The 13498-nt window shown below is 44.3% G+C and overlaps 1 protein-coding gene across 4 annotated transcripts; it reads right to left on the reverse strand.

The window, feature by feature from the left end:
* Window positions 1–1198: 1198 nt before the first annotated feature.
* GGCT (gamma-glutamylcyclotransferase) lies at window positions 1199–11866 on the reverse strand. Of its 4 annotated transcripts, none has more exons than XM_035129231.3 (5): window positions 11766–11866; window positions 8925–9105; window positions 7967–8112; window positions 4908–5043; window positions 1199–1595 (listed from the first exon to the last, which is right to left on the reverse strand). In XM_035129231.3, the coding sequence occupies exons 2-5, from the start codon at window positions 9087–9089 to the stop codon at window positions 1449–1451; spliced, it is 594 nt and encodes a 197-aa protein (XP_034985122.3). In that variant the 5' UTR covers window positions 9090–9105; window positions 11766–11866; the 3' UTR covers window positions 1199–1448. The 4 variants fall into 4 exon arrangements, with proteins under 4 accessions (XP_034985122.3, XP_088510223.1, XP_088510222.1 ...); XM_088654097.1 differs by having other exon boundaries at window positions 1199–1756; XM_088654096.1 differs by lacking the exon at window positions 11766–11866 and adding an exon at window positions 9207–9325.
* Window positions 11867–13498: the final 1632 nt, after the last annotated feature.

Consider the following 13498-nt stretch of genomic DNA (forward strand, 5'->3'; position numbering starts at 1 on the left):
TGAACCTCCTGATTTGGAGGGCTCGTATTCGACGGTTGGGCCAATTTGCCCTGCACAGAATCGCAGGCTTGGCCACGAGGAGCATCAGCAGGACCAGTGGTCAGGGATGATGAGAATTGTAATCCCAAAAACAGCTGGAGACTCAAATTTGGTAAACACTGATCTAGTCCAGCCTCCGGGCATGCAAGCATCTTTCACCCAACATAGGGCTTGAACCCAAGACTCCAAGATTAAGAGTCTCACGCACTGCCTACTGAGCTATGCAGAGGATCTTGGAAAATTAAATTAAAAGCATCTCAAGGGCAGAGCTCCAATGACCGAGAATTTTTTTTTAAAAAAAAAAAGCTTTCTGAAACAGCTGTTGAAGCGCATGGTCACTCCTTTTGCCAGAGGTATATGCAAATGTTTGGCTCATTTGGGACTAGGTAGAACCTTGTTGCAGAAATGAACCAGAATACTTTTGTTTTTACGAATCTTTATTTGTAAAGGAAATCTTGCTATGATTTAATACTTCGTTATCCTCTTGCACTGTGAACTTTTGCCCTTCCACGCCATTACGTTTTACGGTTTAAATAAAAAGTGAAAGAGTACTTAGCACGTTCAAGTGTTCATTTAAAAAGAAAAACTACACTTCAAATATTATAGATTTGCCCAATTAAGGCCACCTTTTTAGTGGATGAAACATTTTAAATTAAGCTTGGATTGACTGAAGTGTGCGCTCCTACTGCAGTGCTGTATCTTTTTGGTTCTTTTTTCCTTTCCCAAACTCAGCATCTTGGTTATGCACAATGCTACCGGTGTGCTTACATCCACATGTTTGATGTGACAAGATGGGGGGGAATTCAAAGATCTGCATGGGGTAATTAAAACAGCGGGAAATGTGCGAGGCCAGAAACAACTCTTCCCCCCCCCCACTCCAAAATAAATTAGGTAGTTCAAAATCTCCATGGTGAAACGGGTGGGTTTTTGGGAAACCAGCTTTTATTATTATGAAAAGAAATAAAATTTGGGGTGGTGGTGGTGGAGATGTAAGGAAGACAGCGCCAGCTCTGTGTGATATTTTTGATGACAGACCGAGCTGGTATGCAGACACCCTCGTCCATTAAAGCAAATTGTGTTACCCGTCATCAGTCTGGCTTTGTAGTGTTTACCATGGAGATAGAAAACAAAGCAAAAAACCACTCTGGACTAAATACAGTTAATATTGCAGTTGTGTATTAGAAGCATAGACCACCTTAACCGTCATTTTTTAATCAAGGATGCACCCAAGAGCTTTTTGTTCTCATTTTTGGATCCAATCGTACACCATCCTAGGTGGAAGTACCATTGAATTCAATGGGGCTCACAACTGAGCAGACATGCATAGGATTTAACAAAATAAAGAGAGGCACTCAAATAAAATGATGATCAAGAGAAACCAAAGCAGGTGATTCCAAAACATTTCATTATTATTTCGTTATCTCATTTTCGCCGAGGGCAGCTTCAATTTCATCAAAAACCGGCACGGGTCCTGCATAGTCATTCGTCCGTATAGAGTCTAATTTCTTCTGGTAGTCCACTGGCAAACCGTTCTGCTTTGCACCCATACAAATGACCTACGAAGAACCAAATTAAGTGGGGATTTAAAGCGATAGCATTATTTATGCATGCCACTACTGCAGTCTGTGTTTTGTTAGCCCAAAAGTGGAAAACGATCGAGGTCCCAACTAAAGAAGAATGGCAACTTAAACTGATGGAATATGCGCAGCTTGTGGACCTAAGAGAACAAGAATAACAAACGTTTAAAGATTGGAAAATGTTTATTGAATATATGGGGGGAAATTGTGTACACTTGAAAACATTGGCGGCATTAAGATAAATTCAACAGTGTATATAAGTTTTGATGGATGTAATAGTGGAATACTGAATGGTTTAGTTTATGTAAAATATGCAGGGATTTATGATATGCAAAATGAAGCGTGGCAAGAGGAGAAGGGAAGTCATTGATATTTTTAGGATGTTTAAATGGATATTCTAAATTGTAAAACAGAAAGTTTAATAAAATTTATATTAAAAAAATATAAAGCAGCAGTGTTTGATTCCACAAGCCATATCCACATAAATAACCCGGGAAAGGGATGATGAGAATACGTTAGCGCTGGTTCACACATACCCGCACAAAACTCCATTTCTGTGTACTGGATGATTGGCAGGTGAGTGTGTAAATTAATTCAAACGGGCAGGTGATGGGTGGGCATTCAACTCAGTTTCACTCAATAGATCCAGTGATCTAGTCAACCAAATGAAAACCAGTTGTACAGCACCCAATCAAAACATTTCCCTTGCGGTTTAAGATCAAACCCATTCACACTTACAAACCACAAACACCGGACGATAGGCCTATTGCCATGTCACAGGACCGTCAGGAAAGGACTGACCGAGCTCACACCCATTTTTCCCAGTTGCCTCCTCTCCCTGCAACACTTCCCAGCCTTTCCCTGAGGATCTGCGGGTCCCAGGAGAGGCTTTTTAAAGGGCACCGGAGGGGCTGTTTACATCTTCAGAATCTGGTACTAGTTAAGGGTAAAGATCGTTAGGTCCAGTTGTGAACGACTCTGGGGTTGCAGCGCTCATCTCGCTTTACTGGCCGAGGGAGCCGGCGTACAGCTTCCGGGTCATGTGGCCAGCATGACTAAGCCGCTTCTGGCGAACCAGAGCAGCGCATGGAAACGCCGTTTAGCTTCCCGCCAGAGCAGTACCTATTTATCTACTTGCACTTGACGTGCTTTTGAACTGCTAGGTGGGCAGGAGCAGGGACCGAGCAACTTGAGCTCACCCCTTGGCGGGGATTCGAACCACCGATGTTCCGATCGCGAGCCCTAGGCTCAGTGGTTTAGACCACAGCGCCACCCGCGTCCCGGGTCCTAGTTGGGAAGCAGCAAAATAAAGCAGGAATGCTCATTCTACAACATAGCTTCCTGAAACTGAAAACATGTGCCCTGCCCCTAAGATTGGCAAGGCAACAGCTTGTGGGAGCCGACAAAGGTGAGAGATGGGCAGATTACTTATTTCTCTCTACATCAATTGAGAACGGGGCTGAGGACAGTTATCTGTACAGGGATACAAATCTGATTGTCTTAACTGGTTAAAAAATTGGATAATTAAAAAATAATAATAATCAGGAAGTACAGTATATCAGTTTTTATTTGGGTAACAGTCTTGGCATCCAGCAGCAGCTGAAAACTACTGCGTTATGGGCTGCACGTGCCATTAAGTGTCTGCCAAGCAACTCCTGGCATGTAATAACACGGCCAACGTTGGGAGCCTTAACAGCTCTCACAAGTTTTGCAGGTTGAGCTGGTTCTGTATTTGAAACAGACATATGGAGCGTGTTAGTATCACTGGTGGATCATCTCCAGGAGTGCTGGGACAACACCTCCTCATCCCTGTTCCCAGGAGTGGAAAAGTCCACGATAGAAGAGAGGGGAGGTTGCTACTCAAGGGCTGCCCCATGGAAGAAGAGGGAGCAAGCTTGTTTTCTCCTGCTCTGGGGGGGTAGGACTCAAACCGATGGCTTCAAGTTAAAAGAAAGGAGATTCCGACCCAATCTCAGGGAGAACTTTCTGGCGGTAAGGAATGAAACGGCCTCCCTTGGAAAGTTGTGAATGGATTCTGCTTCCTTGGAGGTTTTTAAGCAGAGGTCGGGTGGCCATGTGCCATGGAGATTCCTGCAATGGGCTAGAGACTTCTGGGGTCCCTTCCAGCTCTATGATTCTATGATACTCTTCCTATCAGACTGGGCCCTGGCTCAAGACTGGATCCACCGTTTCTGTGCGCCATTGACAATAAAGTTTCAGCGGTTAGGAAGGAGGAGCCAGCTGGGGGAAGCAATTGGGTCTTCCCAACCATTCTGCACATTCCTCCAACGTTTCCCCGACCCCGTAAGGAAGAGACTCTGGAAAAGCCAATCGGCCCCCTATGAAGCCAGAACTGCTCTCTACTGCTACAGCTGCTTATAAAGTAATGATCAGCTAGCTGTTGAACAAGGGTATGAGTTTTAAGTCGGGTGCTTCCAAGCCAAGCTGGATCTGGGCTCAAGCTGACATGGTTCTTACTTAGACAACCCTCTTAAAGAATATGTATGACCAGCATCAGACCATGATGCAACAGGGTTAGGAAAGTCTGTCACCTAATCCCTGCAAAGGAGAGGGCTGCAGAAGTGTCTTCAACTACACTAGCGCCCAAAATTGTGGAAACCTTTTGGGGAAAGTGCATTTCCGGGGTTTGATGGCTCACAACACCTGATTGGCTCTCTAAACACTCATGCTCATTAGCTACGGTGCATTCAAACGAAGGAAAGCTACTACTGCATATCAACCTAACCAAGTTGTGCTTCCTTTTTCTGGTTATTTGGCTATAACGTTTGATAGAATACAGATAACTGAACAAACTTTGTTGCATTACATTCTATATTAAATTATCTTTCCATTGATATATAATTTTATGGTATTGCTCCAAAAAAGTGGTGTTATGAGCCATCAAACCTCCGAAATACACTTTTTCCCAAAAGGTGTCCACAATTTTGGCCACTAGTGTATATTCATGGTCATGGCTATATTAAAGTGGGGAAGCTATCACTAAGTCATCAGCCCGACTGATAAGATACAAGCAACTTGCCTAACTCAGCAGGCCTATACTGAGCCTGAGTTTGCTACTCGGTGGAGAAAAAGAGGCAGCACTGGTCTGGCTAAACCACCATGTCACGCGGCAATCCCCACGTGCCGCTATAAAAGCACAACTCACATAACCCTAGTATCAAAGTAGCTAAGCTATTTTGCTTTCCATGTTCCACAGACAGCTTCTCTCTCATTTTCTCAGCTTCTCTCTCATCCGCTCGTATTCTCCTTAGAATCACAAAGGAAACTTACCTTTTTATAATGCGGGGAAGGAAGGCCTAAGACATAGTCTGTCATTTGGTAGCTACGACTCTTAAGTGCTTTCCCTTCTTGAGTCCGGACTGTAACTTCTATTGGGATGTAAAGACCTTGTTCAACTCCCTCTTGTCTGAAACAGAATAAGGAATACCTTTCAGATCAAATCACTAAATTGAGAAAGAAAGTGCAGTAATTTGCTTTCTAAGCAGGCTATTAATTTAGCAAGGCACCCAGATTATAGGCAAGGCAAGTTCATGAAATTTAGGCTGTATCCACACAGCAGCTTTCTGAGCTCCTGTTCACAAAATTAAGTTAGAACTAAATACGAGGGGAGTTATAGAGTTGTGTGGCTTTTTACTGAACATCGTTAGGTAATTTCTTTTATGGACTGTGCTACATTACACCCCGTTGGTGCCATAATCTTTTGGCTGAATGGGGTAGCAATTGGCAACACATCTGTACAGCTTTTAAGGGCTTGGAAGCATAAAATGTTACGTATGCCATACTGGCCCTGTTAAAGGGGAAGAGCCTCTAGTTAACAGCGTTTATTAATATGGGCAGTTATTTCAAGAAGTGAGTCACAAGGCTGCAGTCGCTACCAATCCCACCCTTGCCAGAAGAAGGAACTGCCACCACGTACAGACTTCTCACTTCCTTTCCTGATGCTTCTGCCTAGAATATCTGAAGTCATTGACCAACCCATCAACCAGCATGTGATGTGTGTTGTACGATCCCGAAGCTTTTTCTCAGAATGTGCTGGTCAGCGAGTGCAGTCTCACTGATTCATCTGCAGTGTTAAAGGTAAAGGGACCCCTGACCATTAGGTCCAGTCGTGACTGACTCTGGGGTTGCGGCGCTCATCTCGCTCCACTGGCCGATGTAGCCAACGCACAACCTCCAGGCCATGTGACCAGAGCAGCACACGGAAACGCCGTTTATCTTCCTGCTGTAGCGGTGCTTATTTATCTACTTGCACTTTGACGTGCTTTTGAACTGCTAGGCTGGCAGGAGCTGGGACTGAGCAACGGGAGCTCACTCTGTCGCGGGGATTTGAACCGCCGGCCTTCTGATCAGCAAGCCCTAGGCTCTGTGGTTTTTTATTTATTTATTAAAAAAGAGCTTTATTACAATTATCACAATCAAAATAATTCATCACAATAAAAAACAAATATTACAGTTATCGTGTTTCATTTCGCCATTTACTACGTTGGAATTCACTACTTTAATTCTTATTAAAGCCCTAGGCTCTGTGGTTTAACCCACAGCGTCACCCGCATCTGCAATGTTACTTAGTCTTAATACTTACCGGTACTAGAATACTTAAAGATCGTAAGAGAGTTGCCCTGCCCAGCGAGGAGGAAGATCCCTGTAGACCAGCACGAGAGAACCCCATTATTCATCTACAGTGGTATCTTGGTTTACGAACTTAATCCGTTCCGGAAGTCCGTACTTAAACCAAAGCAGTGTTTCTCAACCAGTGTGCCTCCAGATGTTTTGGGACTACAACTCCCATCATTCCTGACCACTGGTCTTGCTAGCTAGGGATGATGGGAGTTGTAGTCCCAAAACATCTGGAGGCACACTGGTTGAGAAACACTGAACCAAAGGATTCTTAAACCAAGGCATACTTTCCCATAGCAGCGGGGGACTCAATTTACAAATGGAACACACTCAACAGGAAGCGAAACATGTTCTTATTCCAAGGCAAAGTTCACAAACCAAAACCTTCCAGGTTTGCAGAGTTCTTAATCCAAGCTGTTCATAAACTAAGCTGTTCTTAAACCAAGGTGCCACTGTATTTACAATTACCACCCTCTCTTGCGCCCAAAGCAGGGCACATTAAAATTAAACCAACATCATGAGAGAAAAAGCACAGCCAAGAAGAAATAAAACTACAATGACTTGATAAGCAGCAGAAAACATTATGCAGGAATACCTAATCTTATGCGGGGTGTCAGTTCCTGGGGGAATATGCATAAAATATCAGTATAGCCAAACCTTTGGAGCTGCCCTCTGACTAAAGGGTGAGGGAGGAGAGAGAGAGAGCGTCCCCGGCATTCCTAGAGCTTGGGGGCAAGGCAGAGAGCTTAAAAGCTCTCTTTTTGCGCTGTGTAACCCCAGGTGGACCAGGCAGGAAAAGAGCTTTTAAGCTCTTTGCCTTGCTTGGGCCTAGACTTGCACCATTTCAACCAGCCCACATATGGTTGAAACTCTGCAAGTCCAAAGGAAGGTCATAAGAGGGATTACAGTAATAAAACCATCAAGGTTAGGCACTGGTTGGTGTTCAGCAAAAGCCCCAGGGGACAGGCCATCGTGCACAGCTCTAAACTCCTGCAACAGGTACAGTGGGAACCTTGGTTTTTGAACGTAATCTGTTCCAGAAGACCGTTTGACTTCCAAAATGTTCAAAAACCAAGGCTCAAAGGGCTGTCGGCAAATTCAATTGAGAAAACTGAAAAACATGCAGCAGAAGGCATTCGACTTTGGAAGCATGTTCGAAAACGGAAGCATTTACTTCCGGGTTTTGGGGGTTCGGGTTCCAAAACGTTTCTCAACGGAGACATTCTAGAACCAAGGTTCCACTGTAGTTCCCCTTTAAAAAAAGATCTCCTGTTGCTTTCTGTTTCACCAAGTAACTTTCTAGCGCAACTCTATGCACGCTTACCTAGCAGTAAAGCCCGCTGAATACAGTAGGGCTTACCGCTGAGTAAATATGCACAGGATCTGTATACTTATTACAACGGCATAGTTCTTTATGTTTTTCCTGCTACTTTTATCAAAGATCAAAACCCCATTTGATTAAATCAGGTTCTGTGACAGGTGCCAAATACCCAATTAAAGCTGTTAATTCTGTAAGAAAAGTGAACTGGTGGGCTTTGGTAATTAGCACATGCAGGCAAATCACTATTTTAAAAAAAATTCGCTGAGTTTCTATTTTGTAAATGTTACACATGACGCCATACATACAACAAAACACCCAGAACCTTTAAGCAAGTGTGTGGCTCATTAAGTTACTAAATTGAGAGAAGATGGCAGAACTTGAAGACACCCACCTATCCAGAGAAGGTAAATCGGTAGTGCTCATTCTCCATACGACTCCCCACACCTCATCGCCAGGACTATGGATTATGGTTGCTGTACTTCCATGCCAGTTAGAACTGGGCTTGCCATGATGAGAGCCAAAAGCAAGTTTGTAATCCTGCAGGTTAAAAGGAGGAGAGCGATTAACCTCTGTGTATATATCTAAAGGTTTAAAAGACATGCGATTAATTCAAGCAAAGCTGTGGAGTGGATCGGTAAAACAGGAGAAAGAAAAGTGAATGGTGGGTCCCATTTAAAATCCCATTCATTAATAAAAAATATTATCATTATTATTTATTGAATTTATATATCGCCCTATACCCGGGGGTCTCAGAGCGCTTCACAGAATAAAATCAAGAGATAGTATAAAACCACAAAATACCTAATAAAAATAAAAACAACAGCCCAATAACACACACACCCCAAAAAGGCCTGGTTAAAAAGGAAGGCGCCAGGTGAACTTCCCTGGGGAGAGCATTCCACCGATGTAACAGAAGCAGAGGTGTGGTGACAAAGACCGCCCAGCAAAACAGTGCTACATTCATTAGTCCATTTTTTAAATGGACTATTATGCTTCTGCACCAGGAGTGACTGCAGATGGGCAACAGGCTGTTTAGCAAATTTTCCACAAGAAGTGGAAATCCAGATTGAATGTATAAAAAAGTATGGATCGGCGTTATGACAACAATGACACCATGTCAGTTGCTGCAAAAAACACCACTACTACATGGGTATGAGCAGGACTGATTCTGCACCAGATTGGAAGCCTCCCAAGCTAGGTACTTTCCCTGGAAAAACAATCACATCTTGACAGAAGAAAGTAATGATTGCACAGCAATATCTGCCGCATGTCCTAGTCACAGCAATGGCAGCCAAAGGTATTTTTGGCATATGTTGAACAACGTAAAGAGAAAAACAGGCAGCACCAACCAGTAGCTGTGCCAAGGTGAGAAAAACTGCAGACGGGTTTCTTAACGTTATTCTCTCCCGCAACAAGTTACTACCATAGGCAAAATACAATAAGCTTTCATTCCCAAAGGTTCGAACATCCAGTCCGTCACCCAATCCGGTTGGTGTACAGTGAAAAGTTTCCATCTCCTAGAAAGGAGCCCTGTTAAAAGAAAACGGAGGTGAGATATTTGTTCGTAAGGTGTGCAGGCAGGGAAAACAGCATGGAGCAGTAGTTCACAAGTACAGTACCACAAAATTTACCCGTGCCCAGACCCTGAATATAAAACAACAGAAATGTTCCCTTCCTTATTGCTCTGCTTTTCCTTTGTTTTGCCTAGTAAAGTCACGTTGCTGTCAAAACTGGAGTGGATGGCAAAGATGGAAAGAGACATCATTACCAACAATGGAAGAACGGGTTTTTACAATCTACGGACTTAGCTGAGATGTCAAAATTGACATGTTTAATAAGAAATGAAGTCATTGTTAACATTTACTAAAGATTGGAAACCACTCAAGACTCTTTGTGTGAGAAAGAAAATGAAATAAAGGCATTTGGATTTAAGGGCTGAAGACAATTTGTTTATACTGTAGAAAGTGGTGCTCTCTTAGGAGTTATATTGGAGTGGATGAAGTGATTATTGTTTATATGTATATAGCGGACAGATGAAGAACTGGAAGTTCTTCAATAGAGAGAGAGAGATTGGAGCATGAAAGGACAGGTTGCAGATTTTTATTTTTTTATTATTTAATTTCTATACCACTTTATATTTTTATTAAAAATCTCAAAGCGGTTTACAGCATATTAAATCAATAAAACAGATCCACACCATACAGTAAAAGCACATTTAAAGCACATGGTTTCCTCAAAGAATCAAGGGAACTGCAGTTTCCTCTCCTAGAGCTGCCATTTCTAGCACTCTTAACAAACTACAGCACCCAGGATTCTTTGGAGGATGCCATGCACTTTAAAAATGCCTTAGTTGTGCTATGAATGCATGATGTGGATGTTCTGAGGCTTCAGATTAAAACCTCCTAGGGAAACTGGCAGACACCAAAGCATATTTACTTGGCAGTATATCCTGCTGTGTTCAAATAAAGGTTTTTCCAAGAGAAGCATGCATAGGATTGGAGGCACGTAGAAAGGAAGTTTGCAAGCGTGCGTGCATCATCAGGAAAGCATCCAAGACTTTTTAACAGACTCAACACCTTCGTAAGCAGCAAACACACGATGTAGCAGCTATTGTAAAAATGGCTGCTTTTCAGTTTAGATCAAGGGGCCAAATCCTTTCTAATAAACTTTCTAAGTTCTAAGAAAACTGAACTTTAAAGAGGGAAATGGAACCAAAAGACTTAAGAAAGAGAGGAACCCGGCAAATTATGAGCAGCAGAAACCTTTAAGCACAACTCTATTGCCCTCCTGATTGGCAAAGAGGGTGGGTGTTGGGTTCGAAATGTGCACTCAGGAAGAGGAAAAGCTTGAAAAATGAGAGGACCCAAAATTGCTTAAATGCAGTGCAGCATACAATGGAGATGTAAAAGATCTGGATTATCATAAAAGATGCAGGAGGAAATGATTAACAATAGGATCCTCAAAGGGAAGGAGGGAAGTCCAAGAGATTCCTTGGAATCTTGTTTTTATGTTGTATGTTCGATATGTGACTATAAAAACCAAAAAATAAATAAATTTATATAGAAATATGAAGCTATGATGTACTTTTCATAATAAAAGCTACTTGATTTCTAAATGAATGAATGAATGCAGTATAGCACAGAGTTTTTCAAGTTGAGTGTGCTGAGAAACCTCCCGGTAATGGGAAAATCCTGAAGAACAGCGTGTGTTAAGAGCTGTGGTTCCCAACATGGGGCACACGCCCCACAGGGGGGCAATCTGATTTTAAGGGGGGCAATTTGAGAATGAGTTATTAACAGTGAATGGCCTTTTAGGCTTCCTCCACGTGAAATAGTTCCCTTTTTGACTAATAATTATATGTCACCGGGGGGGGGGGTCAGGATTTTAGAGATGCTTTGGTGGGGCATGGCCAAAAAGAGGTTGGGTACCACTGGTCTAGAGAGACATTGGGGATGGTGGTTGTGTGTGTGTACACACTTGACCCCCATCCCTATCTGAATTATTATTATTATTATTATTATTATTATTATTATTATTATTTTATTATTCCCCCATCTGGCAGGGTTTCCCCAATCGGGTTCCCCTTAGCTGCTCTACTGTGCAATGTTATTTCGCTCTTTACAGTTTAGCTATTTACACTGTTCTAAAGAATCGTGGAGATGGAACGGTGGATCCGAGACCCATCTGGGTCCAACCCCCTGAAATTTATTTATTGAATTTCTATACTGCCCTATATCCGGAGGTCTCAGGGCGGTTCGCAGAAGAGATCACAATATATAAAATCAAAATAAGAACAGTAACTCAATAACACCCCCCACCCACCCAAAAAGAGCCACATTTTAAAAGGGTATGTCCATCAAGTCAACCAAAGGCCTGACAATGCCCGACGTGGGGCTCGAACCCGCGACCCCGAAGGCCTCAGGCTCCACAGACTGAGCTGTCCCTGAGGCTGTCTGCCGTGGATGCTTAGCTCAGGTTCCCGCGTCTCAGGGGTCCGGCTGAATGACCCCCGGGGGTCTCTTTCGCAGCTCTGCAGTTCCACGAAAGGCCGACTGGGGCGCAGAGTTGCGCTTTGGTCCCGCCTTCCAAGGGCCGCGGGACCCGCGCCCTTTCCTCGGGGGGCTCCCGTTCTTCCCCTGGCCCGGCTACCCGCCGCCCCTGCCCTCCCTCGCCGCCCGCCCGAGTCTCGCCTTCCTCGCTTCAGCAGCAGCAGCCGCAGAACACCGGCAGGAAACCCGGCGGCCGAGATGGGCCGCGAGACGCCGCCATTGGCTGAGCCGCCGCTGGCCCTTCCCATTGGCTCCCGAGTCGGCCTCCGTTGCTTTCCCGGATGCCCAGGTGGAAGCGCGTTGACGCTCTTCTCCCGCGCCGGCACCTCGCAGGATAGGGAGGTGGAGGCGGGGAAGGGAGTTTCTGACTGCGCAGGCGCGACTCGGCTACCTGTAGTGCCTCTGCTCTCTATTCTATTCTAGTTTTTTTTTAAATTCTATTTTATTCTATTCTAGGTTATTCTGTTCTAGTCTATTCTGTTCTAGTTCTCCTATTCTATTCTATTCTAGACTATTCTGTTCTGTTCTATTGTGTTCTATTCTATTGTGTTCTAGTTTATTCTATTCTATTCTAGTTTATTCTGTTCTAGTTATTTTCTTTTATTTTCTTTTATTTTATTCTGTTCTAGTTTATTCTGTTCTATTCTAATTCATTTCATTTTACTTAATTTATTCAATTTTAGATTTTTTGTTCTTGTTGTTGTTGTTTAGTCGTTTAGTCTTGTCCAACTCTTCGTGACCCCCATGGACCATAGCACGCCAGGCACTCCTGTCTTGCACTGCGTCCTACAGTTTGGTCAAACTCATGTTGGTAGCTTCAAGAACACTGTCCAACCATCTTGTCCTCTGCCGTCCCCTTCTCCTAGTGCCCTCAATCTTTCCCAACATCAGGGACTTTTCCAGGGAGTCTTCTCTTCTCATGAGGTGGCCAAAGTATTGTAGCCTCAGCTTCAGGATCTGTCCTTCCAGTGAGCACTCAGGGCTGATTTCCTTAAGAATGTATAGATTTGATCTTCTTGCAGTCCATGGGACTCTCAAGAGCAGGGGTCCCCAGACTTACCGGGCGACCGGGCTTCGGGCTGGTGCCCACCGCGCTGACCGTGCAGCGGGCCGGAGGGCGGGGGAGTGCGCGCCCGTGCGCATACGCACACGGTCGGGGGAAAATCGCCGAAAATCGCTTGTGCGCATGTGTATGGTCCTCCCCCGACCCGGAAGTGTACTGGAAATGACCTCTTCTGGGTCGGGAGAGGCCCATACGCATGCGCACAAAGGATTTTCGGCGATTTTTTTTTCGATTTTGAAGATCGCTGCGCGCCATAAGAGCGGGCGGCGGCAGCGGGCGGCGGGGGTCGTCGCAGGCCGGATTGGGAGGCCAATTGGGCCGCATCCGGCCCGGGGGCCGTAGTCTGGGGACCCCTGCTCAAGAGTCTCCTCCAGCACCATAATTCAAAAGCATCAGTTCTTCGGCGATCAGCCTTCTTTATGGTCCAGCTCTCACTTCCATACATCACTACTGGGAAAACCATAGCTTTAACTATACGGACCTTTGTCGGCAAGGTAATGTCTTTGCTTTTTAAGATGCTGTCTAGGTTTGTCATTGCTTTTCTCCCAAGAAGCAGGCATCTTTTAATTTCGTGACTGCTGTCACCATCTGCAGTGATCAAGGAGCCCAAGAAAGTAAAATCTCTCACTGCCTCCATTTCTTCCCCTTCCATTTGCCAGGAGGTGATGGGACCAGTGGCCATGATCTTGGTTTTTTTTTATGTTGAGCTTCAGACCATATTTTGTGCTCTCTTCTTTCACCCTCATTAAAAGGTTCTTTAATTCCTCCTTACTTTCTGCCATCAAGGTTGTGTCATCTGCATATCTGAGGT

Source organism: Zootoca vivipara, chromosome 11 (assembly GCF_965207765.1).
Source record: "Zootoca vivipara chromosome 11, rZooViv2.hap1.1, whole genome shotgun sequence".
Classification (NCBI taxonomy): domain Eukaryota; kingdom Metazoa; phylum Chordata; class Lepidosauria; order Squamata; family Lacertidae; genus Zootoca; species Zootoca vivipara.

Bases quoted from the DNA above. Each gene is read 5' to 3' on its own strand.
- GGCT (XM_035129231.3), bottom strand. From the start codon at position 9,089: ATGGAAACTTTTCACTGTACACCAACCGGATTGGGTGACGGACTGGAT. The intron at 8,113-8,924 runs GTTGGTGCTGCC...TTTAACCTGCAG, and splicing joins TCACCTTGGCACAGCTACTG to GATTACAAACTTGCTTTTGG. The intron at 5,044-7,966 runs GTGGGTGTCTTC...ATTCTGTTTCAG, and splicing joins GATTTACCTTCTCTGGATAG to ACAAGAGGGAGTTGAACAAG.